We start from the raw sequence: 25,173 nt of genomic DNA, 5'->3' as shown, positions 1-25,173 counted from the left end.
AGCTGCAATAGATGGTGTGTTCTGAGTTAGTGCAAATTGATTTGCAGGACTCGGTCCATTGGCCATGTCTTGTCTCGTATCTGTGGTCACAGGAAAGGTTCCCCGAGAAGCACCTCCTACCACCCAATATTCAGATCTAACTGCCCGATCTGGATCAACATCATGTCATACCAGCTCGGTTAATAAGAGACATGGATGCCAGAAGGTAGGTGGTGGTTCTAGGCGCTCCTGTCTAGTGGCTACAGATGATGGAGATAGACAGCCAATGGAGCAGGTCTTGTGAATCAGTTCACACCAACTCTAGTTCTGACACATTTTTATCAAAGCCAACAGTAACTTTTTCAGCAATATGTTCCACAGTAGATCTTGAATGGGATGATTCTTCAGTCCTTATGTGCATCAATAGTCCTATTAAGATGTTTCACCACTGGTCCTTCCTTGGAGTATTTTTTCCACACTCTCTAAAAGTCCCAAAAAATTCTACCATAGTGGAGCAGATATGCCCACTACTCAATTATTCCTTCTTGTGGGGGTACGTGCCCACAATCTGGTCATACTGTATCCTGGTCGTAGCATGTGTCCTCTCTGCGGGGCCGCGCACGCTCTCCTCGGGAGACTGCAGTGGCCTGTGCCCACAATCAGTGTTTGGGCCGTTGCAGACTTTATCTCTGTTCTTTTTGTGGAGAACACTCGCAGTTCCGCAGCAATAAATTGACATGCTGCAGCTTGGTATGCCGTGCCACTGGTCAGTTTACGCTGTGGGAAAAACAAGCACAGTGGGCAGGAGATCTCTAGACTTCCTGTGAAAGAATAGAATCAATTTTGTTCTTATAGAAACCATCTTGTCTTAGAACTAAATTATGTCATAGGGCTCAGCAAACACTAATGGGCGGGAAAGTTTCACATTTCTACACACACCCCTGTGGCTCTTATTGGTGCATAGTTATTTCTTTGTTTGGGGTACTATAGAAACTGGTCTCATGATGTAATAAAGCAGAAACTTTCAGTCACGGCCGGATTCAGCCCTGGCATTTGGGGGTACACAGGTGTGACGCCCTGGCCTATCAGGTCGTCACAGGGTATTGTGCAGTCTGCCCTTATGCACGGTATCCACTTCCTTGGTTACGGGTCCCTGACCTTTTGGGCTCCTCAGTACTAGGTGTCAGACGTTGGTCTGGGCCTGGTAGGAGCTGGAACCCCAGTCGTAGGGGATCATGTCAAGGGGCACAGAACTGCCGAGGATGGCAGCCGGCCGCCTTAAGCCATTTCCGGGCAGGGGCCAGGGCACGACGGGGTACGTGGACCCTAGGCCGGAAAGTAGCTTCACACGTCCTGGTAATTTACCTGACGAGGGCGAAGACTTCATGATTTGTTCTCCACCTACTCTTAAATCGGGGTACTAGCGCAACATGGGGGATAGGACTTTCCCAATACACAGTCCAGAAAATCCCAAGCGTGAACCCTGAGAGCAAGGTCACTCCGTTAGCCATACGGGTGAGTGGGACCCGAGTAGTTTCAAACTACAGGGGCCAACAAGTAGAGACAGTGCAAAGGAAAAGGTCACAGGCTAACAAGCAACACCATCGGGTACGAACCCCAGCGTACTCCCTCCCTGCTACAGTGGTGCTAAGAATTCCGGTTTACAAGTTGTCGGTGTCAGCGTTATTGGACTGAGTGAGTACGCAGTGACCCTTTCCTCCCCAACGGTACTCCCCTCTCCCCATCACTAAGCCCCGGGGCACTTCCCCCTACCCACAGAGGGGTTAAACACCTGGCTGCCATACCATCGCCACCGGGCGCTTCCAACAGCAGCGGTGGTATCCCACATTACCACGCACCATGGGTGGCGTCACAAACTCTAACCACAAAATCCCCAGTAAATACCCCCCCTTTTATTCCGGGTGTCCGCACGACCCCTCTCTGATCCGGAGACCCTCGAGCCACCGCGGATCTGGGTCCGAGCAGCAGACCGGCTGCTGGCGCTGGGGTGGTACACAGGTCCACTTTTCGAGTGGTGAATGTGTAATATCTTTGTGCACTTGTAGGTTATGTAACACGACCATATAACATGTAGTCACAGCTGCATCCAGTATTACAGCTCAGGCCTATTTATTGCTCTTAGTAGTAGGACCTGGTGAAGCCGCTATTTTCCCTACAGTGCTAGGTCTCACAGATAATGAAGAGGATGCTGCTCTCCATATAATGCTGCGGTCCTATAGCTGATGGGCAGGGATACAAAATCAGATCCCCCTGAACTAATATTGATGACCTATTCTACAGATAGCTGATCAGGGAAGCTGTTGTTGTCACTGGTGATAATTTTGGACACATACCACTTAGGGAATGTGTAATGACATTTTTGGGGGCAGATCACAGCATGGAAACTACTATGAAACATACCCGTATGACCACATGCATCTATTGCTGTGCAGAAGTTCAGGCTTTTCAGCATTTTTTACCCACTTTGGGTTTCTAAAACCACCCAGTAGTTAAAAGAAGTGACGGCTCCATTCTTTTGGTGATTTTGGCTGATGTTGGCAACACCATACAGTTGGGGACCCATAACCAAGAAGGAGGTGGATATTGTACGGGAGGGCAGATTGTGCAATACCCTGTGACGACCTGATAGTCCAGGGGCATCACACCAGTGGGTAGGACCAGTTGGGAACGGGCCTGCCCACCTAGGGGCTAGATAGGTGGGAGGGATACAGTAAACAGTTCAGGAAGTAGCAGGGAGTTAAGTGGTGACTCTCAAGAGGAGAGGTCACAGGGAGTTGGAGCTCCCAGGGAGGGGTTGTAGCCCCTAGAAGACGGCTAGGTTGCAGACAGGTGGTCCAGGACCACAGGAGTCAGAGACCTGGTCGCGGTGGACTGGATTGGTGGTCCAGTAACCGGTCCAGGACTGAGCACGGCAGGGTACATGGACCCTAGGTCGGGGTGAAGCTATATGCAACCCGGCATTTAGCCTGTAGCGAGTAGAATCTTCATTTTCTACTCCCATGCGCCCAGAGATTTGCAGTGCCAGCACAGCGAGGGGGATAGGCTTCCCAAATAACGGCCAGAAAATCCCACATGTCTGCAGCCAAGGGCATTGCTCCACATAACCGGGGAGAGTGACCTGGATGGTTTCAAGCCTAAGGGTCAACAATTAACAATTTGTGCATGGAGGAGGGCCTTCGGATAACCCCACAGGGCCATAGGAAGAGGCATACCCGGACGGATTCTTCCAGCAGGCAGCGGCACCCAGAGACTTGGTTTAACATCTGTGCCTGTGAATTATTCTCGCCCCCTGCTGAATCAATACTCCCGTAATGACACATTTGTGAGCCTCCCACACTGAAGTTGGTGAAGTGTCGCTGGGGGTATTCGTTGTTAAGTATTCTGTCAAGGTATTGTGTACCAGTTGTAGGACCTCAGGGTCCTCCAGCAGGGAAACATTCAACCTCCACTGCCACGGTAACGGCACCGGGGATTGTAACAACACATGTACCCTGCAGAGTGCATGATCGGAAAAGGTAATATTTTCTATTTGGGACTGTGAGATCCTGGTGAGATCCCCATGTTTTACAGAAAAAAGTAATCAATTCTAGAATATGTTCCGTGTGCCGTCGAATAAAATGAATAGTCCTTATCAGATGGGTGTAATAGCCTCCATGTATCCACTAATTGGTGTCCATATAGCATGCATTTTAGTTTACGAAGTGCCCGATGAGGTGTCTTGTACCAGGTTCAAAGCGATGTTAAAATCTACCCCTAAAATGAGAGTGCCATCCATAAAATCCTCTATAGTTTCCAAGAGGCCAGTCAGTGCGGTAATTTGTCCAGTATTTCGAAGATATAGTGAGACTAGGGTGTATATGTGCGAGGCGATCCACACTTAATATACCCCCCACGCTGCCGCTCTCCTTAATATACCCCCCACGCTGCCGCTCTCCTTAATATACCCCCCACGCTGCCACTCTCCTTAATAGACCCACACTGCCAATGTCCTTAATATACCCCCACGCTGCCACTCTCCCTAATATACCCCCACCCTGCCCCTCTCCCTAATATACCCCCACCCTGCCCCTCTCCCTAATATACCCCCACCCTGCCCCTCTCCCTAATATACCCCCACCCTGCCCCTCTCCCTAATATACCCCCACTCTGCCCCTCTCCCTAATATACCCCCACCCTGCCCCTCTCCTTAATATACCCTGACACTGCCACTCTCCTTAATATACCCCCACAGTGCTACTCCTTAATATACCCCACGCTGCCACTCATTAATATCCCCCCAAGCTGCCACTCATTAATATACCCCCATGCTGCCAGTCTCATTAATATACCCGTCCCACACTGCCTCTGCAAAATACTTCCCCCCCACAGTGCCCTTTTGTAAAATATCCTACACACACACACACACACACACACACACTGCCCACTCTGAATAAAGTACTCACCCCACTACCTCTCAGAAAGCTGTGTCCCTTTCACGATTGTTCTCCCCTTCTCCGGTACAGTTCATCTTCCGCTCCTCCATGGAGTGATCACCACTGCCCGACGTGTCTCTGTGACGCCCGCAGCAGTGTGAGGACGTCAACAAGGTGCTGATCTCATCACGCTGATGCATGTTGGAGCCCAGACCAGAGCACCGTGCTACACTGTTCAAATGTATTTACGGCTGAGAGACGCAAATACATTTGATCAGGAAGGAGAGAGCTGCGGTCACCATCACTCTCCTCAGCAGTGTGTATGGCGGGCGCAGAATCGCACAGCAGGGCTGACACAGCACAGCGCACACTGCTGAGAGCGGCATTGACTGAAGATTGAGCGGCCACTACAGGCACCGGCCCTTCTGGCATTTGCCAGAATTGCCCTATGGCCAGTCCGGCCCTGCTTTCAGTACACCACAAAGCATGTGTGCTGCAATGATTTTCTCGAGTGCTCATAAACCGAATCTTACTGATTTGGAGTTGCAATGGCATAGGAGTGTATTTCGCTCACAATCCCATCCGCTGTGGTTGTACTGTACAACGCAGCAGAAACACGCGGAGTCCAAAAAGCTGTGAACCCTGATGGTGGGCACGCAGCCTTAGAGTTGCTCACAGTTGAAGTTAGAGCTGAGGGATAGGAACGTTGTGAAAATGTACATTCACTTCATTGAAAGCCTGGATATGTAAGAATGATTTACCCGATCATTACTATGTGCAGAGTATCTGTAGTAAAAGGAAAACCACAAATTTACACCATTGATGTGACACAGCTGTGCGCTCTGATCCTGTGCGGCTTTGTGGGTCTTGTACAGCAGACGGAGGGTTGTACTGTAGGAAAAATGACATTTTATTTCCATTGCAGCCGTTCATTATGAGTAAAGTTGTCATAATGACGTTAAAATGTTAGTCAGAAACGATTACAAAACCTCTTACAGCTTTATCTCTCACCGGCTATTTACAGAACTTTGCATAAGCTGCTATGTCAGGTAGTGGGGAGAGGAGGGAGATGGAGCTGCCCAGTAATCAACTCAGGAGCAATAATATAGTAGTTATATTCCTGTACATAGGGGCATTATTATAGTAGTTATACTCTTGTACATAGGGTGCAGTATTATAGTAGTTATACTCTTGTACATAGGAGCAGTATTATAGTAGTTATATACTTGTACATAGGGGCAGTATTATAGTAGTTATATTCTTGTACATAGGGGCAGTATTATAGTAGCTATATTCTTGTACATAGGAGCAGTATTATAGTAGTTATATTCTTGTACATAGGGGCAGTATTATAGTAGTTATATTCTTGTACATAGGGGCAGTATTATAGTAGTTATATTCTTGTACATAGGGGCAGTATTATAGTAGTTATATTCTTGTACATAGGGGGCAGTATTATAGTAGTTATATTCTTGTACATAGGGGGCAGTATTATAGTAGTTATATTCTTGTACATAGGAGCAGTATTATAGTAGTTATATTCTTGTACATAGGAGCAGTATTATAGTAGTTATATTCTTGTACATAGGGGCAGTATTATAGTAGTTATATTCTTGTACATAGGAGCAGTATTATAGTAGTTATATTCTTGTACATAGGGGCAGTATTATAGTAGTTATATTCTTGTACATAGGGGAAGTATTATAGTAGTTATATTCTTGTACATAGGGGCAGTATTATAGTAGTTATATTCTTGTACAAAGGGGCAGTATTATAGTAGTTATATTCTTGTACATAGGGGCAGTATTATAGTAGTTATATTCTTGTACATAGGAGCAGTATTATAGTAGTTATATTCTTGTACATAGGGTGCAGTATTATAGTAATCATTGAAGGGAGGAGGGGATGGAAAACAAACCAGCACTGATGTCTGTAAAATTCTTCTTTATTTGTTACAAAATCATCTTAAAATTGAGATGGATCAATCCTTCCAGAAGCCCTGATTCCGCCTTACGCGTTTCAGAGAAAAAACTCCTTAATCATAGCCAAATGAAGGCATTTGCCTATGATTAAGGAGATTTTTCTCTGTTTCTCTGAAACGCGTAAGGCGGAATCAGGGCTTCTGGAAGGATTGATCCATCTCAATTTTAAGATGATTTTGTAACAAATAAAGAAGAATTTTACAGACATCAGTGCTGATTTGTTTTCCATCCCCTCCTCCCTTCAATGATTGCTACACCTGTGGAAGCCAACCACAGATACCGTGCACTGGCCCGAATGGACGTCTAGATCTACAGACTGGTGAGCTGAAAAACATTTATTTTCTTGGCGTTTTTTCGCAGTATTATAGTAGTTATATTCTTGTACATAGGGGGCAGTATTATAGTAGTTATATTCTTGTACATAGGGGCAGTATCATAGTATTATACTTTTCTCTACACTTGACCATGGGGCAGTATAGTAATAATGTATTTCTATAGTGTAAATTTGATATAGATTCATTTTCCTTCGGTCAACAGCTTGAGCGTGAAAATTGAAATTACATTATTTTTCCGCCCGGTAATTCAAAAATTCAAATGGCAGCAATCATTTAATGAGAAATTCCCACAATATGTAAATTTACCCTCATTGTTTCCCAGCAAAACTGCAGTCAATGAAGAACTGTAGAGTATTTCCTTGATGAATACACGTGTAGGAGAACAAGTCTGAATTGAAGATGATGTGATATTTGTGGCTGATAAACCTGTTAATGTAATCAAATTTGTCCACTCACTACAAATCTCATTGCTCGCATGGAGTGAGTAGAAACAGCCGCACATTCACTGACACCTCGTCTTTACATTAGAGTACAGGCCATTGCTTCCTTCTGGAGATGGATGTGGAGCCTCTGGATGTCTACAGGATATTCTTTGCATAACCCGCTACTGATATGTGAGAAATGTCATAGATGGGACAAGTTATTTTATTCTTATCTTTTGGTGTCACCAGTTTCGTGATCTTCTGTTGAAACTTCCTTACGTGAGAATAGACAGGAAAGCCTGTTAGATAACGCCTCTGGGGCACATGACAGACATCCGCTCAGCAATCTGGGCCATTAGAATGTTTATTTTTAAATGTAAAAGATAATTTGGGCCTTATATAAATCTTGAGGATATCACTAATGGTTATGTCACACGGAGATTTTTACAAACTTCACCGACTGTCATAGTGGAGTCAGGTTCTAACTACAGATTCTGACATTTCGCCTGATAACTTCTCTGGTGTCTGTGATTAACGCTGGCAGACACGGGCGTCGACCTGCAGAGTGGTAATTCATAGGCAAGCTAGCAAGCGTTAAATGTCTGCTAGTCTGCTTTGATCACATGTGGGAAAGCCAATTACATCAGCTCCCCTCCTATGTATGCTGGGTAGATCCTTCCACCTATGCCAGCTATAGTTTATCTTAGCAGGGCTGGTGAGGTGTTGTGATTAGAGATGAGCAAAGCTTTGGAAGTTCGGTGCGACAAGTACATTTAAACCTTAAAAAAAGTTTGTTTTTTGCCCCCGACTTGATCCAAACCTAAATGAAAGTCAGTATTTGGACATTTCGTGGCTCCACCCATATGCTGCCAGCCATAAGCAGAACACTTCCAGGGGAGAGTGGGCAGGGTTTTTTGTTTTTTTTTTGTGTGTGTGCATACACTGCATCGGATCACGCGGATTTTACCCCAAATGCGAGCCATTTTAATACTGCAAGCGAGCATCACGCATATGCAAGCACAGCGCTACTCGCTGGAGTGGATTGCACTCGTAACTCACTTGAACTTCGGACCCAAACTTTGGAAGTCTGTTTCCAAGCCCGAACTCCAAACATTGAACCTCAGGTTCACTCATCTCGAGTTGTGATCCAGACTATCTGGTGGATATTATACTTATTGCTGAGTGAAATAGTGGAGTTAATCCTTGTTGCCTTCCTGCTCTTGCTTTCCTCCTCAATGTCTCATTATCTATTCCTATATGTGTGCAGTGTGTTATAGTTTGGTTTTCCCTTTCTCTTGTCTGTTTTCCATCAAACTCCTGCCCTGTCCTTCCCTAGTGAGAGGGGGGTAGTACTGATCAGGAGAATAGCCAGGAACGGGACTCTGGCATCTCCACCATCAGCAGAAACCCTACGAATACAGATAGCCTAGGGTCCCCTAGCATGATGGACAGCATAGGAGCTATCCTAACAGTTACCCGGTGACAAGTTACAAAATTCTGATCATTGTGAAAGTTGGGTGACAAAGAGCCACGGTTGCAGGGTTGTTATACGGCTTTCCTTGAGAAATATGTAGTGGTTTGCTCTTTAGGATCCTGAGATTGTTGAGCATCATCAACTCATGAAGGAGCCGTCCACAATGTCCGATCAGTAGGAGTCTTACGGCTGTAATGCTCGCTAATTGCAAAAAAATATGGCGATTGCTGTCTCCAAAATACGTCCATGCCCCTTCACCTCCCGATATCTCTGCGGAGCTTTCACTATGTGGTTTCCTTGTTGTCACTGACTATAAAGGAGGAAATGATTGGACTCAAAACTATGCATCGTTTTCTAATAACACTTCATTCTTCTGGGAATACAGACCCCGAGGCTACGGATAGAAATTGTGTTTAGACAAGTGGTGTGCACATTCCAGACATGTCAAGAGGGTGGAAGGAGACACTAAAGAAGTCACAGACCTGGCATTACCCATCCTCTCAAAGAATTAATAAATCTCTTTAAAATAATTGGGCACATTCTTCAAAGAGAGACCTTACCTCCCACACACCCAGACGTCTCCTGCTGTTGACGAGGAAAACTTCCCGCTCTCCTGTAACAAATATCTGAAAATGGAAGTTTTCCTTTTGGTGACTATTCTGGTTTGGCCTTGTATTCAAGTCATCGTTAGACAAGTCTTTTTCTAAAGGATATTATTGCCTTCTAGGATTGCTACCTCCAATAGGAGGCGCTAGAGACTCTGCTACATTCTTCTTTGTAGAGCCTTTGTGCATGCTATAACCTAATGCTGTTATTGTATGTCCAAGGAGGGGTTTTGGACTCCCCCAGGTTCCAGACTTGTACTTCTACACAAGTGATCTCCAACCCGATACTCTCCAGTAGTGATGAGTGAGCACTACCATGCTCAGTACTTGTAACTAGTGATGAGCGGGCACTACCATTCTCGGGTGATCGGTACTCGTAACTAGTGATGAGCGGGCACTACCATGCTCGGGTGCTCAGTACTCGTAACTAGTGATGAGTGAGCACTACCATGCTCGAGTGATCGGTACTTGTAACGAGCAGTCGGATGCTCGGCTGGACTCGATTCTTGTACCGAGGATAACGGTAGTCAATTTGAAACTTGGGTATTTTTCCAGAAGATTGAGTCGCGCCCATCCAAACATCCATCTGCTCGTTATGAGTACCAAGTACCAGAGCATGGTAGTGCCCGCTCATCACTAGTTACGAGTACTGAGCACCCGAGCATGGTAGTGACCGCTCATCACTAGTTACGAGTACTGAGCACCTGAGCATGGTAGTGACCGCTCATCACTAGTTACCAGTACTGAGCACCCGAGCATGGTAGTGCCCGCTCATCAGTAGTTACGAGTACTGAGCACCCGAGCATGGTAGTGCCCACTCATCACTAGTTACGAGTACAGAGCACCCGAGCATGGTAGTGCCCACTCATCACTAGTTACGTGTACTGAGCACCCGAGCATGGTAGTGACCGCTCATCACTAGTTACGAGTACTGAGCACCTGAGCATGGTAGTGACCGCTCATCACTAGTTACCAGTACTGAGCACCCGAGCATGGTAGTGCCCGCTCATCAGTAGTTACGAGTACTGAGCACCCGAGCATGGTAGTGCCCACTCATCACTAGTTACATGTACTGAGCACCTGAGCATGGTAGTGCCCACTCATCACTAGTTACGTGTACTGAGCACCTGAGCATGGTAGTGACCGCTCATCACTAGTTACCAGTACTGAGCACCTGAGCATGGTAGTGACCGCTCATCACTAGTTACCAGTACTGAGCACCCGAGCATGGAAGTGCCTGCTCATTCAAAAAAAAAAAAAAAATGCTAGAGTCCCCCTTTGACTTACATTATACTTATTAATTATACTTGGGTACTCGTGTCAAGTGCATTTGAGTGTCCAACTGCTCGTTACGATTACAGAGTACCTGAGAATGGTAGTGCCCGCTCATCATTACTCTCCAGTTCTTGCAAAACTGCATCTCCCAGCACATCCCGATAGTCTAGAGTCAGTTTTCCTTTTGTATTCTATTTTCTGGCAAAATTGCCATTATTGCTAATTGACAGGTACCGTATTTTTCGGACCATAAGACGCACTTTTTTCCCCCCAAATGTTGGGGGAAAGTTGGGGGTGCGTCTTATGGTCTGACTATAGGGCTGTGGCCGGGAATGAGGGTGCTGCAGTGGAGCGGGTCATCAGGGGCACGAGCAGGCTGTAACAGCCTGCGGTGACCACGTGTGCCCGCTCATTACACATGCACGCCCATCCTCCCGCCCATCTCTCAGCGCTGAAGCCGGTGCTGACAGGTGGGCGGGAGGACGAGCGGGGATGCGCGCATAGTAAAGAGCCGGTCCGCATGATCACCCCTAGCAATTACAGCCTGGAGTGATCATGTGCGGCTGTATTCACTGCCCCCCGCGCGCGTCATCAGCACAGGGTGCAGTGAATGAGTACACTCACCCGTCCCCGTGTGTGGAGCTGTCCCCCTGCAGCACGCGATGTCTTCCTGTCTGTGCCGGTCAGCTGATCGGCACAGACAGGAAGACATCGCGTGCTGCAGGGGGACGGCTCCATACACACAGGTCAGCGGCGAAGAGAGGAAGATGATCGGTGCTGCAGGGAGTGAGGAAAAGGTGAGTATAAATGTTTATTTTTTTTCTCTGTGCTATAGGATACAGGTCATATACCAGGATGGTATATGAGCATGATGGGGGCATATAGCAGGATGGGAGTATATGAGCAGGATGGATGGGGGGGTATATGAACAGGATGGGAGTATATGAGCAGGATGGGGGTATATGAACAGGATGGGGGTATATGAGCAGGATGGGGGTATATGAACAGGATGGGGATATATGAGCAGGATGGGGGTATATGAGCAGGATGGGGGTATATGAGCAGGATGGGAGTATATGAGCAGGATGGGGGAATATGAGCAAGATGGGGGAATATGAACAGGATGGGGGTATATGAGCAGGATGGATGGGGGAATATGAGGAGGATGGATGGGGGAATATGAGCAGGATGGATGGGGGGTATATGAACAGGATGGGGGTATATGAGCAGGATGGGGGTATATGAGCAGGATGGGGGTATATGAGCAGAATGGATGGGGGAATATGAGCAGGATGGATGGGGGGGTATATGAACAGGATGGGGGTATATGAGCAGGATGGGGGTATATGAGCAGGATGGATGGGGGAATATGAGCAGGATGGATGGGGGGGTATATGAACAGGATGGGGGTATATGAGCAGGATGGGGGTATATGAGCAGGATGGGGGTTTATAGCAGGATCATATACAAGGCAGGAGGATCATTACCAGGATGGGGTACCTTAGTAGAGAATTTGGGAACATTACCCCCATAACAGTGTCAGCAGCAGATCCTCGCCCCATAACACTGTGTCATGACCACATTTTTTTGCTTAAAGTTTTATTTTCCTATTTTCCTCCTCTAACACCAGGGTGCGTCTTATGGTCCGGCGCGTCTTATAGTTTGAAAAATACGGTATATGCAGATATTTCTGTGCTTCTTATGGGGAGTTTTAAATCACCCCTATATTACTTCTGCACATGTAGATATACTTACAAGGGATCTAACTAGGGATCTGTCTGCGGGGGAGAACATGGGTATCCGATACAGTCGGACCTGTTGCCTAATGGGCTGCAAATACATTGATGTCACATGAACACTGGCATTACAAATGGCTCAAGGGCCGTTTAACGGATTTTGCACTATGGCCCAGGAACTTCAAGAAAAAGACCATCAAGACTTTTGAGCAACATCTCATTTCTATCTGGCCAACCATGCTTTCAAAGATAGCTCCAAGTAGCATGAAAATATCCAATTTGGGGTGTCATTTTGGTCAAGTTCGCAGCACCGTTTTGGCAAAATGAGGTCCGTTGGCATCATGAAGTAGACATACCAAACAAGTTGAACACATCTTAGTAAAAAGGCCAAACCCCTAACCAAAACAGACTTCAGATTTTTAGATGGAGCTCCCCTTTAATTCCAACAGTGCTTCCTGCTCTGTAAAATGAATCAGACCAACTAGAAATACAAATAATACTTCTTGTATTTCATATATATTTATATATATAAAAAAAAACCTTTAAAGTAAAATTCTAAAGGCATTTGGGATCTATACACAAAAAGCACCAGAAATTATTACTGAAAGCAAATAATAATAAAAAAAAAAATCAGTGCAAAAAATCTTAAAAAAAAAATACTGGACTCCTATCAAACTCTGCATTTTTCCAGAATACTGAATTTGATAAACACTTAACGGGTGTACAGTCAGAAAAAAAATTAAAATAAAATTTAAAAATAAAATAAGCAAATTAATGATGTGAGAATAAGAGCAAACAATAGTAATCAGATTAATACTTCTAACATTTTGCAGGTCACCTCTGTAGATTAATACAATTTCAGAATTTTAGTTTGCGGAGGGGCAAAAAAAAATTAAAAAAAAAAAAATATATATAAAAAAAATAAAAAAAAAAATTCCATGTAGTCGATGGTTTCGATGAATAAGCCACGATGCTCGTCATACGCAGATTCAATAGCACACAGCTAATATTGTTCTAATAGACTGGACAATAGGTTACTAAAATGTGCTTTTTTTTCCCATTGCTGACCCGGGACGTTCAGCTCTATAGTATTATTAAAACAGCCATTCTCTAGAGTCAAAAAAATGCCTAAGGCACCTGAATGCGAGAAAATCAGATTATCGTCTTCATCCCTGAATGAGTTAATACCACTTGTTTTGACGCACGTTGAAGATCGTCCACAATGATGAACTTGACACGGAACAGAGAACAAAAAATTAAAAAAGAAAAAAGAAAAGTCCGGCAAGAAGATGATGACTGCTACAAATAATAGTGAGACCGGTAACCGCAGGTCACTGCTGCTTGCATCCCTCCTTCTTGTCTTTTGGTTTACTGCGTCCCAATTTCTCCGGTTGCCGCTTGGTTGGTGGTATAAATAACGGTTCAGCGCCGTCGTCCATGAAGTCGTAGAATCCGTCGACTGGAACAGGCTGGGTCTGAGTGGATACTGGAAAATCTGCAACTAGAAGGAATAGTGGGGTAATTAGATCTATAGCTGCAAGGCAGAGCCGGGATCTGCCAAGTGCGTTACCTCATGCCTCCCCTAGGGGGTGCACACAGGTGAGCAGTGTAAGTGAGTCACTGCCAACGATCACCATGCTCACCACCAGCACCCCAGCAGTCCCTGTCTCCCCAAATACAAGTGATGTGAACGATGTCCAGGACAGGAGCAGAGGAGCTATAATCAGCTGAAGTCAGCTCCCTGCCCCACTGAGAACACCAGGAGGACCAGCTTTTTTAATTTTTTTTACATTATCTAAATGAAGGGCCATCACATGCAGGGCTGTGTAAGGACATCATAGTATATGAGGGGCTGTGATGACCATATTGTATAGGCAACTGTAGAGTTCATCATACTGTATATAAAGGACCAGAACAACCATTACTACATGAAAATGTAACCAGAAATGCAATACATCACCAGAACCACCATCAATACATGAATACGGCACCAAAACCACCATCAGTACATGAATACGGCACCAGAACCACCATCAGTACATGAATATGGCACTAAAACCACCATCGGTTCAGTAAAAACCATCATATCCACAATCTATAATGGGGGTCTGTTTAGTTTCAGTTACAGCATTCACTAAATGCTAGACACCTTAATTGAAGCCACATGGCCCCTATTATAGTAAAGCTACAAGTGCCTTGCAAAAGTATTCGGCCCCTTTGATGAATTTTTCAACCTTTTCCCACATTTCAGGCTTCAAACAAAGATAAAAAAATTAAATTTTATGGTGAAGAATCAACAAGTGGGACACAATTGTGACGTTAACGAAATGTATTGCTTATTTTAAACTTTTATAAAAAATAATAAACTGAAAATTGGGGATGCAATATTATTTGGCCCCTTTAAGTTAATACTTTGTAGCGCCACCCTTTGCTGCGATTACAGCTGCAGTCTCTTGGGGAATGTCTCTATCAGTTTTGCACATCGAGAGACTGAAATTCTTGCCCATTCTCCCTTTGTAAACAGCTGGAGCTGAGTGAGGTTGGATGGAGGCGTTTGTGAACAGCAGTTTTCAGCTCTTTCCACAGATTCTCGATTGGATTGAGGTCTGGACTGTGACTTGGCCATTCTAACACCTGGATACGTTTACTTGTGAACCCTTCCATTGTAGATGTTGCTTTATGTTTGGGATCATTGTCTTGTTGGAAGACAAATCTCCGTCCCAGTCTCAGATCTTTTGCAGACTCCAACAGGTTTTCTTCAAGAATGGTCCTGTATTTGGCTCCATCCATCTTCCCATCAATTTTAACCATCTTCCCTGTCCCTGCTGAAGAAAAGCAGACCCAAACCATGATGCTGCCACCACCATGTTTGACAGTGGGGATTGTGTGTTCAGGGCGATGAGCTGTGTTGCTCTTACGCCAAACATATTGTTTGGCATTGTGCCCAAAAAGTTCGCTTTTGGTTTCATGTGACCAGAGCGCCTTCTTACACATGTTTGGTGTGTCTCCCATGTGGCTTGTGGAAAACTTTAAACAACACTTTTTATAGATATCTTTGAGAAATGGCTTTCTCCTTGCCACTCTTCCATAAAGGCCAGATTTGTGCAGTGTACGACTGATTGTTGTCCTATGGACAGACTCTCCCACCTCAGCTGTAGATCTCTGCAGTTCATCCAGAGTGATCATGGGCCTCTTGGCTGCATCTCTGATCAGTCTTCTCCTTGTTTGAGATAACATTTTTGAGGCACGGCCGGGTCTTGGTAGATTTGCAGTGGTATGATACTCCTTCCATTTCAATATGATCGCTTGCACAGTGCTTTTTGGGATATTTAAAGTTTTGGAAATCTTTTTGTAACCAAATCCGGCTTTAAACTTCTCCACAACAATATCACGGACCTGCCTGTTGTGTTCCTTGGTCTTCATAGTGCTATTTTCGCTTTAAACAGAACTCTGCGACTATCACAGAGCAGGTGCATTTATACGGAGACTTGATTACACACAGGTGGATTATATTTATCATCATCAGTCATTTAGGACAACATTGGATCATTCAGAGATCCTCAATGAACTTCTGGAGTGAGTTTGCTGCACTGAAAGTAAAGGGGGCGAATAATATTGCACGGGGGACAAAGATAAATACATATACCCAACAGAGCTTGACATGGAGCACCAATGGGTCTGCAAAAAGGTTACATAGGTAGGTACTTTGTGTAGCCATAAGGTGCCTCCAAGTTAATATCTCAGTAACTTGGCATGTGTTGAGCGGATCACTAGTTTTTGTATCTCCTTATATAATGCACACAGAGAGGTACAATACAGCCCATAAAGGTATAATTTTAAAAGGGGTTTTCCAACGCTATATTGATCAATGGAATGGGTCATCAACATCAGATTGTTGGGAGTTTACACCCTGTACCCCAAACGAGGCAAGATGTAACAGCTCCATACACTATTTAGTAGCTGCTGTGAAGAAATTGAAGCTCTGCTCCTATTCACTTCAGTAGGGGCTGTGCTGCAATAGTGACCGGTATTCAATACTCAGATCCTGGAAAATATGCATAGGTGAGCAGGACGTAGGGGACAGATGGCCTTATTCTAGGAGTTTTGGTGGTCCATGTTTCATGGAGTAAATACTATTTTGTAGGTCCCTAATTATGACTTGTGGATGGCAGGTCCTACCTTGTGGACAGACGTCGAACACTTCAGGCTGGGAATCCTTCTTTGACTTAAACGTGGGGTCGAGTTCTTCGGCAATGTTCCTGGGTGACCGGAGTCTACGAAACAAAAAAATGTCAAACTAAAAGGTGACGGCAAAACCAAAAATGAGATCTCCCTGAGTCTAATAATGGTTGAAAGTTCTTCTATGGAATTTTATATATTTTTATATATATATATATATATATATATATATATATATATATATATATATATTATATATATATATATATATATATATATATATAAAAAAACATACATACATCATATATATATATATATATATATACATATACAGTTAGGTCCAGAAATATTTGGACAGTGACACAATTTTGGCGAGTTGGGCTCTGCATGCCACCACATTGGATTTGAAATGAAATCTCTACAACAGAATTCAAGTGCAGATTGTAACGTTTAATTTGAAGGTTTGAACAAAAATATCTGATAGAAATTGTAGGAATTGTACACATTTCTTTACAAACACTCCACATTTTAGGAGGTCAAAAGTAATTGGACAAATAAACCAAACCCAAACAAAATATTTTTATTTTCAATATTTTGTTGCGAATCCTTTGGAGGCAATCACTGCCTTAAGTCTGGAACCCATGGACATCACCAAACGCTGGATTTCCTCCTTCTTAATGCTTTTCCAGGCCTTTACAGTCGCAGCCTTCAGGTCTTGCTTGTTTGTGGGTCTTTCCGTCTTAAGTCTGGATTTCAGCAAGTGAAATGCATGCTCAATTGGGTTAAGATCTGGTGATTGACTTGGCCATTGCACAATGTTCCACTTTTTTGCACTCATGAACTCCTGGGTAGCTTTGGCTGTATGCTTGGGGTCATTGTCCATCTGTACTATGAAGCGCCGTCCGATCAACTTTGCGGCATTTGGCTGAATCTAGGCTGAAAGTATATCCCGGTACACTTCAGAATTCATCCGGCTACTCTTGTCTGCTGTTATGTCATCAATAAACACAAGTGACCCAGTGCCATTGAAAGCCATGCATGCCCATGCCATCACGTTGCCTCCACCATGTTTTACAGAGGATGTGGTGTGCCTTGGATCATGTGCCGTTCCCTTTCTTCTCCAAACTTTTTTCTTCCCATCATTCTGGTACAGGTTGATCTTTGTCTCATCTGTCCATAGAATACTTTTCCAGAACTGAGCTGGCTTCATGAGGTGTTTTGCAGCAAATTTAACTCTGGCCTGTCTATTTTTGGAATTGATGAATGGTTTGCATCTAGATGTGAACCCTTTGTATTTACTTTCATGGAGTCTTCTCTTTACAGTTGACTTAGAGACAGATACACCTACTTCACTGAGAGTGTTCTGGACTTCAGTTGATGTTGTGAACGGGTTCTTCTTCACCAAAGAAAGTATGCGGCGATCATCCACCACTGTTGTCATCCGTGGACGCCCAGGCCTTTTTGAGTTCCCAAGCTCACCAGTCAATTCCTTTTTTCTCAGAATGTACCCGACTGTTGATTTTGCTACTCCAAGCATGTCTGCTATCTCTCTGATGGATTTTTTCTTTTTTTTCAGCCTCAGGATGTTCTGCTTCACCTCAATTGAGAGTTCCTTAGACCGCATGTTGTCTGGTCACAGCAACAGCTTCCAAATACAAAACCACACACCTGTAATCAACCCCAGACCTTTTAACTACTTCATTGATTACAGTTTAACGAGGGAGACGCCTTCAGAGTTAATTGCAGCCCTTAGAGTCCCTTGTCCAATTACTTTTGGTCCCTTGAAAAAGAGGAGGCTATGCATTACAGAGCTATGATTCCTAAACCCTTTCTCCGATTTGGATGTGAAAACTCTCATATTGCAGCTGGGAGTGTGCACTTTCAGCCCATATTATATATATAATTGTATTTCTGAACAGGTTTTTGTAAACAGCTAAAATAACAAAACTTGTGTCACTGTCCAAATATTTCTGGACCTAACTGTATAGCTTTGTTAAATGTGGTCTCCAAAGTAATACAGAAGATCTCGTGTGGTTTCATCAGTGGGACAACCTGGGATCATCTACATGAGGGAAACAGAAAAGTGTACAATTCCTCAGTGGCTCCGACACAGGTGAAATGGGGAATTACATTGAAATCAATGGGCATCTCTATAATGGATGCATTAGAATGTGGGGTCCTTGAAAAAGAAAGTCTTAGGAATTCTAGAGAAAAACTCTGAGCTCTTCAAAGGAAACCTCTGAGATCTCCATATAAGTCCTATTGGATGTTCAGGGCAGTACGTGAAGCGGTTAAATGTCCCACATCACTGATGACTTCTGCAGTCTGACTAATTTAGGGAACAGCCTACAACGTGTGGGTCTACAACACCGTTATTTTTAGATCTCGCTTTGTTTTTCAGTGAGAACTTTATGTGCTGAGCACACGACACGCCGCGTGGCACAAAGGCTGCAAAATCAGCCACTAATAGAACAAAAGGAGCAGATCTAAGATGTGCAAGAAGATAACACATCAGAGGAAAAAAAAAAGCAAGAATCAACAGTGAAAACAACCAATATACAGCACACAGTATGATACAGATGTAATGTATGTACACAGTGATGTCACCAGCAGAATAGTGAGTGCAGCTCTGGAGTATAATACAGGATGTAACACTCAGGATTAGTACAGTATAAGTAATGTAATGTATGTACACAGTTACTGCACAAGCAGAATAGTGAGTGCAGCTCTGCAGTATAATACAGGATAAGTAATGTAATGTATGTACACAGTACCTGCACCAGCAGAATAGTGAGTGCAGCTCTGGAGTATAGTACAGGATGTAACTCAGGATCAGTACAGGATCAGTAATGTAATGTATGTACACAGTGACTGCACCAGCAGAATAGTGAGTGCAGCTCTGGAGTATAATACAGGATGTAACTCAGGATCAGTACTGGATAAGTAATGTATGTACACAGTGACTGCACCAGCAGAATAGTGAGTGCAGCTCTGGAGTATAATACAGGATGTAACTCAGGATCAGTACAGGATAAGTAATGTAATGTATGTACACAGTGACTGCACCAGCAGAATAGTGAGTGCAGCTCTGGAGTATAATACAGGATGTAACTCAGGACCAGTGCAGGATAAGTAATGTAATGTATGTGTACACAGTAACTGCACCAGCAGAATAGTGAGTGCAGCTCTGGAGTATAAAGCAGTTTGTAAAAGATGTAAACAGAACCAATAACTACTAATTATGTTACTCTACTAAGTTATCCAGGGTTCTGTTGAATTATGGACTCTCCCCTTCAGCCCATTAGGCAGTGACTGTCACTTAGACTTGGAGGTGACGTACTTTGTCTGGTCAAGACTTCCTTCAACCGCTGAAAACTCCATTTTCTCAGGAGTACGACACTCGGTCGGAGATGCCAGGCCCTCGGAGTCCAGCGGTCCTTGGTTAGAAGAAGGCACATCATTCTAGAGGAGTGGACACAAATATGACATGATTAAATATTCATCCGCAGAGTCACAGGCTTCTATGGAGTTGGCAGCAGTTTGTGGGCCTATTGATTTACTGTATATACGGAGGTATATGTCCCTTCTCAGCCAACCAACCCTCCAGCCTTATCCTACAAGGGAATGATCACACAATGTACATGGCGTACACCAGTATCATCATGGGAGACTGGGAACACAACACTGCCCGAAGGCCGGCACATATTGCCACAGGTCTGGACATGTGTTGGAGGCCAATCATAAGGGTTATGGCTCAGATACCTGGGAACGGATGTCTAAAAAAGATGAATTAGAGCAAGTGGAATCATTTCTGTTCTTCCTCCAGGAAATGAATTCCTGAAGACCAAATCTTCTAAAAAGGATAAAAATCTTAAAAAAACAAGAAATTTGCAGAGTTGCTCTTGTGCCCATTATTCTGAGTATAACCTAAGAGCTTATCTCCACCGGGGCAATGTGGTCATTTTTTTAACGGCGCAGAGTAACCTCAGCAGAAGTGGTTGCCCACACGTCTACAAATAGCCTTCAAGATAAAGCCTTCTGGGGAAACCGGTGGCAGCTTCTTCTGGTAAGTGATGTCAATGTGGGCAAAGACCTGACTTTGAATTTAGTCAGATGATGCAATGCTGTAAGATACGGGTGATTTTATATCAGCCTAACCTCTGTGAACCATCTAATACACAGTCCTGTAAAAAAGTATTTATCCTTTGCCCAATCTCTCCCATTTTTGCTAATTTTGGTAATGCTCAGTCACTCCAACATCGAGAGGCAAGATGTCTGGATAATGTCGCTTTTTCACATTTCTGCCAGGACGTGTGGACAATCAGCAGGTAAAGTGCATGTGTCCTATTGTAATGGATAATTAATGAGGACGTGTCACGTTGGGTATGGGTAAATACTGAGCGAACAGCCAAAAGGGAGGGGAAGGAAGAGGGAAACACTGTGTCTATGGAAGGGGGAGATGGTGACCCCTGATAAAACCTTCTACTGGCCTCTGGATCCCCTGATGTTCCGAGATAGGTTCCACACCTATGCGCCGGGCAGGTTACCTGGCCCTGGCTGACATTGAACTTGGCTCCTAGGTAATTAATGTGTGGGACGAGCACTAGTCAACCCCACTGAATCCTAAAGACGACACAGGGAAAACAAACAGGGGAAAGCAAACAAACAACTTATCTCCAAGATGACTTAAGGCCCCGTTACACGCAACGACGTATCTAACGATATATCGCCGCGATCACGGATTCCGTGACGCACATCCGGCATCGTTAGCGACGTCGTTGCGTGTGACACCAACGAGCGATCGTTAACGATAGGAAAGACTCACCAAATCGTCTATCGTTGACACGTCGTTAATTTTCAAAAAATAGTTGATTGTTGAGGACGCAGGTTGTTCGTCGTTCCCGAGGCAGCACACATCGCTACGTGTTACACCTCGGGAACGACGAACTACAGCTTACCTGCTTCCGCCGGCAATGAGGAAGGAAGGATGTGGGCGGTATGTTACGGCCGATCATCTCCGCCCCTCCGCTTCTATTGGGCGGCCACTTAGTGATGCCGCTGTGCGCCGGACGAACTGTCCCCTTAGAAAGGAGGTGGTTCGCCGGCCACAGCAACGTCGCTAGGCAGGTAAGTCCGTGTGACGGCTCCTAACGATATTGTGCGCCACGGACAGCGATTTGCCCGTGACACACAAACGACAGGGGCGGGTACGCTCGCTAGCGATATCGCTGCGTGTAAAGCCCCCTTTAGGGAGCAGAACATCAACATACAACAATGTTTATCCAGATGATTACAAGCTGACTGCTTGCAATCAGAACCCTATAGAGACTTAACTGTCACCAGCAATATACTAAGGGGAAATGCAGGTATATAAAGACACAGAGGGTGAGGGATAATGATTAAGAGCTGAAAGGAAAAAGATCTCTGCAGGGTCCTTAAGGGAAAAGAGTAAACCCTAATTGAGAAAACACACTACTAAACTCTATTCCCACCACAGAGGAAAGGATGGAATATCAAGGAGCAGTTCGTGCAGCCAAACACAGCGACCTCCTGCAGCCGGACACCACAAGGTTGTCTGTCAACCATAACACAACCATGAATAGATGTGCATAACTGCAGATCATACATATGTTCGGGAAAAAACATGGAGCAGCAACAACATACTCACACCTCACTTCCCAATGCAGTATCAGACCATCCCTTTAAGTATATGACCAGTCCAATTGTTGAAGATTTTTTTTACCCTGTATTACCCATGTAAAAAGAAATCCTTTCAGCTCTTTAGATCACAGCGTGATGGCTTGACATTCTGATATAGGATATGATAGAAAGGAGCACACAGGATTCCCAAAACATAACAACCAGACGTCAAGGTTCTGCATAGGCATAGCAGCCCTACACCATCCTGCTACCCCCCACGTTTGACTGTTGGTAAGATGTTCTTAAAGTGGATGTGATATTAGCATTATGCCCAATTTTAAAGGACCCATGAATTAAATAAGTTTTACTTTTGACTCAATAGCTTACAATATATCAAGTCTATAAAGTAATTTAGATGCGGTTTTATTTTTTTTAAGCCTTTGTGTTCTTTATAGTAAGCAGTGGCTCACAGATTGATGAACCTCTGACTACCTTTGCGGAGAGACTCTGCCTCTCTATCATCTTTTTATACACAGTCATCTGTCTTAGTATGAAACTTGCCTTCCTGTTGTTTATCTATTAGTGCTACTTACTTTTCCAGGGCAGAACATTACATCAAATCGCACTTCAGCATAAAACGTAAAGAATACATTTCTCAAAAGTGTCCCAATGAAATTCTACAAGGAAGGTATTACTGTGAGCAAGCAAGGTTGAATATCCTGCTGACAGGTCCTGTTTAAAAGCTTTGCTATAAATGTGAATACAATTATTGGTGTTTTTCATGTCGGTGCATAGCCTAGTGATAGACATGAAATTTCCACTAAGGTCTTCACATTTAAGGGTGGTCTCTTGTACTTGCCTTCATCCCTATACTCCTCCTGTCAGTGAAGCTACAAATACTTCCATCGTCGTCATCGCTATCCCCGGGCAGGTCCAGCTCCTCCGATCTCCGTTGCGCTCTCAGCTCCTGCTGCTGAATGTACTTGGCGATTTCCTGTAGCAAAGTCACAAGGATAACAGTAAGGGTTAGATACATCCACTGCATGTAAACATGGCGTCATAGGAGATATGGAAAGAAAACATGGCACACTCAATGCAAGCATTGCTGGAAAACCCATCAGGAGTTGTCACAGCTCCGTCCTCCATCTCGTGGCTTAGCAAGTCTAACCTATAATTGTCTAGGCATGCTGGAAAACAATGGTTGGCCGTCTAGAAAACATATCCAGGAAGAACCCAAAAAGGACATGTCCACATGGCCATTTCAGACAACTTTTTATGCCTTAAGTTGATCCACCACTGGCTTTCGTAGACTATAAAGGTGGTGAGAATAAGAAAATGTATCTAGATAGGTGGGAGGATGAAGTTGGAGGAAATATCTATTGATTAATGTACATGACATACAGATTCAGTCATCCTGATCTTACTTCATCTTGTGCCACTTGAGCTGCTCGGAAGTCCTCGTGTTGGTCGTGACGTTTCAGCTTGGCCTGAAGAAGATATTGAGAACAGATGTTACCATCTACTGCGCCTCTCCATTGAACACCCAAAACTTAGGAATTGCTTCGCTTACTATACGTTTCTCCTCTTCTTCCTGGAGCTGGCGGGCCAATTCTTCATCCTTCAAAAGTTGGTCAGAGCTTTGGACCTTAAGTTCTGCCATCTTCCAGTCAAGGGGTTCTATACTGTAGTTGGACCTAGTCTCCTCACCTTGTCAGAAAAATAAAAATGGCTTCAATAAAAAAAATCATTGGGCTATCACAGCTTTTAGGATTGCAACATTATAACGCAGCTACAGTATATTACAAAAGTTAGTACACCCCTCACATGCTTGTAAATATTTTATTATATATTTTCATGGGACACCACTGCAGATCTGACACTGACTACTGTACATTGTATCAGCGTACAGCTGGTATAACAGGGTAAATATGTCTTCTAAATAACTCAGCACACAGCCAATAATGTCTACACCACTGGCAACAAAAGTAAGTGCACCCCTAAGTGAAAATGACCAAATTGTGCCCCAAGAGTCAATAGTTTGTGTGGCCACCATTATTTTCATGCATGGCCTTAACTCTCTTGGGTATGGAGTTCACTAGAGCTTCACAGGAGCCACCGGAATCCTCTTACAATCTTCCATGACGACATCACGGAACTGGTGGATGTTAGAGATCTTGTGCTCCTCCACCTTCCGTTTGAGGAGGCCCCACAGCTTCTCAACAGGGTTTAGGTGTGGAGACGCCTGCCCAGTTACCTTCTCCCTCAGATTCTTTGGCAAGGCTGTGGTGGTCTTGGTGGTGTGTTTGGGGTTGTTATGTTGGAATACTGCCCTGCTTTCCAGTTTCCAAAAGGAGGGGAACCTGCTCTACTTCAGTATGTCACAGTACATGTTGGCACTCATGGTTCCCTCAATCAACTGTAGCGCCCCACAGCTGGCAGCACTCATGCAGCCCTATACCATGGCATGCCTGACTGTAGGCAAGACAGAATGGTCTTGTCCTCCTCACCCGGTTGCTGTCACATAAGCGTGACACCATCTAAACCAAATAATTTTATCTTGGTATCATCAGTCCACAAACATGGTTCTAGTAATCCATGTCTTTAGTCTGCTTGTCTTCAGCAAACTGCTTGTGGGCTTTCTTGCGCATCATCTTTAGAAGAAGCTTCCTTCTGGGACGACAACCATGCAGACCAATTTGGTGCAGTGAGCAGCTTATGATTTAAGCACAGATAGGCGGGCCCTCCAACCCTGTATCCTCTGCAGCAATCATACATCTATTCTGAAAATACAACCTCTGGATATGATGTTGAGCATGTGCACTCAACTTCTTTGGTCGACTGCGGCAAGATCTGGTACTTGTCTTGTTATGGTCTTGGCCACCGTGTTGCAGCTCAGTGTCAGGGTGTTGGCAATCTTCTTATAACCTCGGCTATCATTATATAGAAGAGCAATTCTTTTTTCAGCTCCTCAGAGAATTCCTTGCCATGAGGAGCCATGCTGAACTTCCAGTGGCCAGTATGAGAGAGTGTGTGAGGGATAACACCAAATGTAACACTCCTTTTCCACATTCACCCCCGAGACCTTTTAACACTAATGAGTCACATGTCACCGC

General features: G+C 44.4%; 1 protein-coding gene across 1 annotated transcript in view; it reads right to left on the bottom strand.

Annotated features, from left to right (window-relative positions):
* Positions 1 to 12,125: 12,125 nt before the first annotated feature.
* LOC142257053 (uncharacterized) overlaps positions 12,126 to 25,173 on the bottom strand; it is a 124,653-nt gene continuing 111,605 nt past the window's right edge. The window contains exons 8-13 of the mRNA XM_075329107.1: positions 23,631 to 23,767; positions 23,485 to 23,547; positions 22,920 to 23,054; positions 19,761 to 19,882; positions 16,421 to 16,515; positions 12,126 to 13,742 (exon numbers count right to left, since the gene is read on the bottom strand). Of these exons, the coding sequence (XP_075185222.1) occupies positions 13,573 to 13,742; positions 16,421 to 16,515; positions 19,761 to 19,882; positions 22,920 to 23,054; positions 23,485 to 23,547; positions 23,631 to 23,767 (722 nt within the window). The 3' untranslated portion in view covers positions 12,126 to 13,572. The remainder of the gene's footprint in view (positions 13,743 to 16,420; positions 16,516 to 19,760; positions 19,883 to 22,919; positions 23,055 to 23,484; positions 23,548 to 23,630; positions 23,768 to 25,173) is intronic.

The sequence above is a fragment of the Anomaloglossus baeobatrachus genome, chromosome 11, assembly GCF_048569485.1.
Source record: "Anomaloglossus baeobatrachus isolate aAnoBae1 chromosome 11, aAnoBae1.hap1, whole genome shotgun sequence".
Lineage (NCBI taxonomy): Eukaryota > Metazoa > Chordata > Amphibia > Anura > Aromobatidae > Anomaloglossus > Anomaloglossus baeobatrachus.
This window is presented reverse-complemented; position numbering and strand designations above follow the sequence as displayed.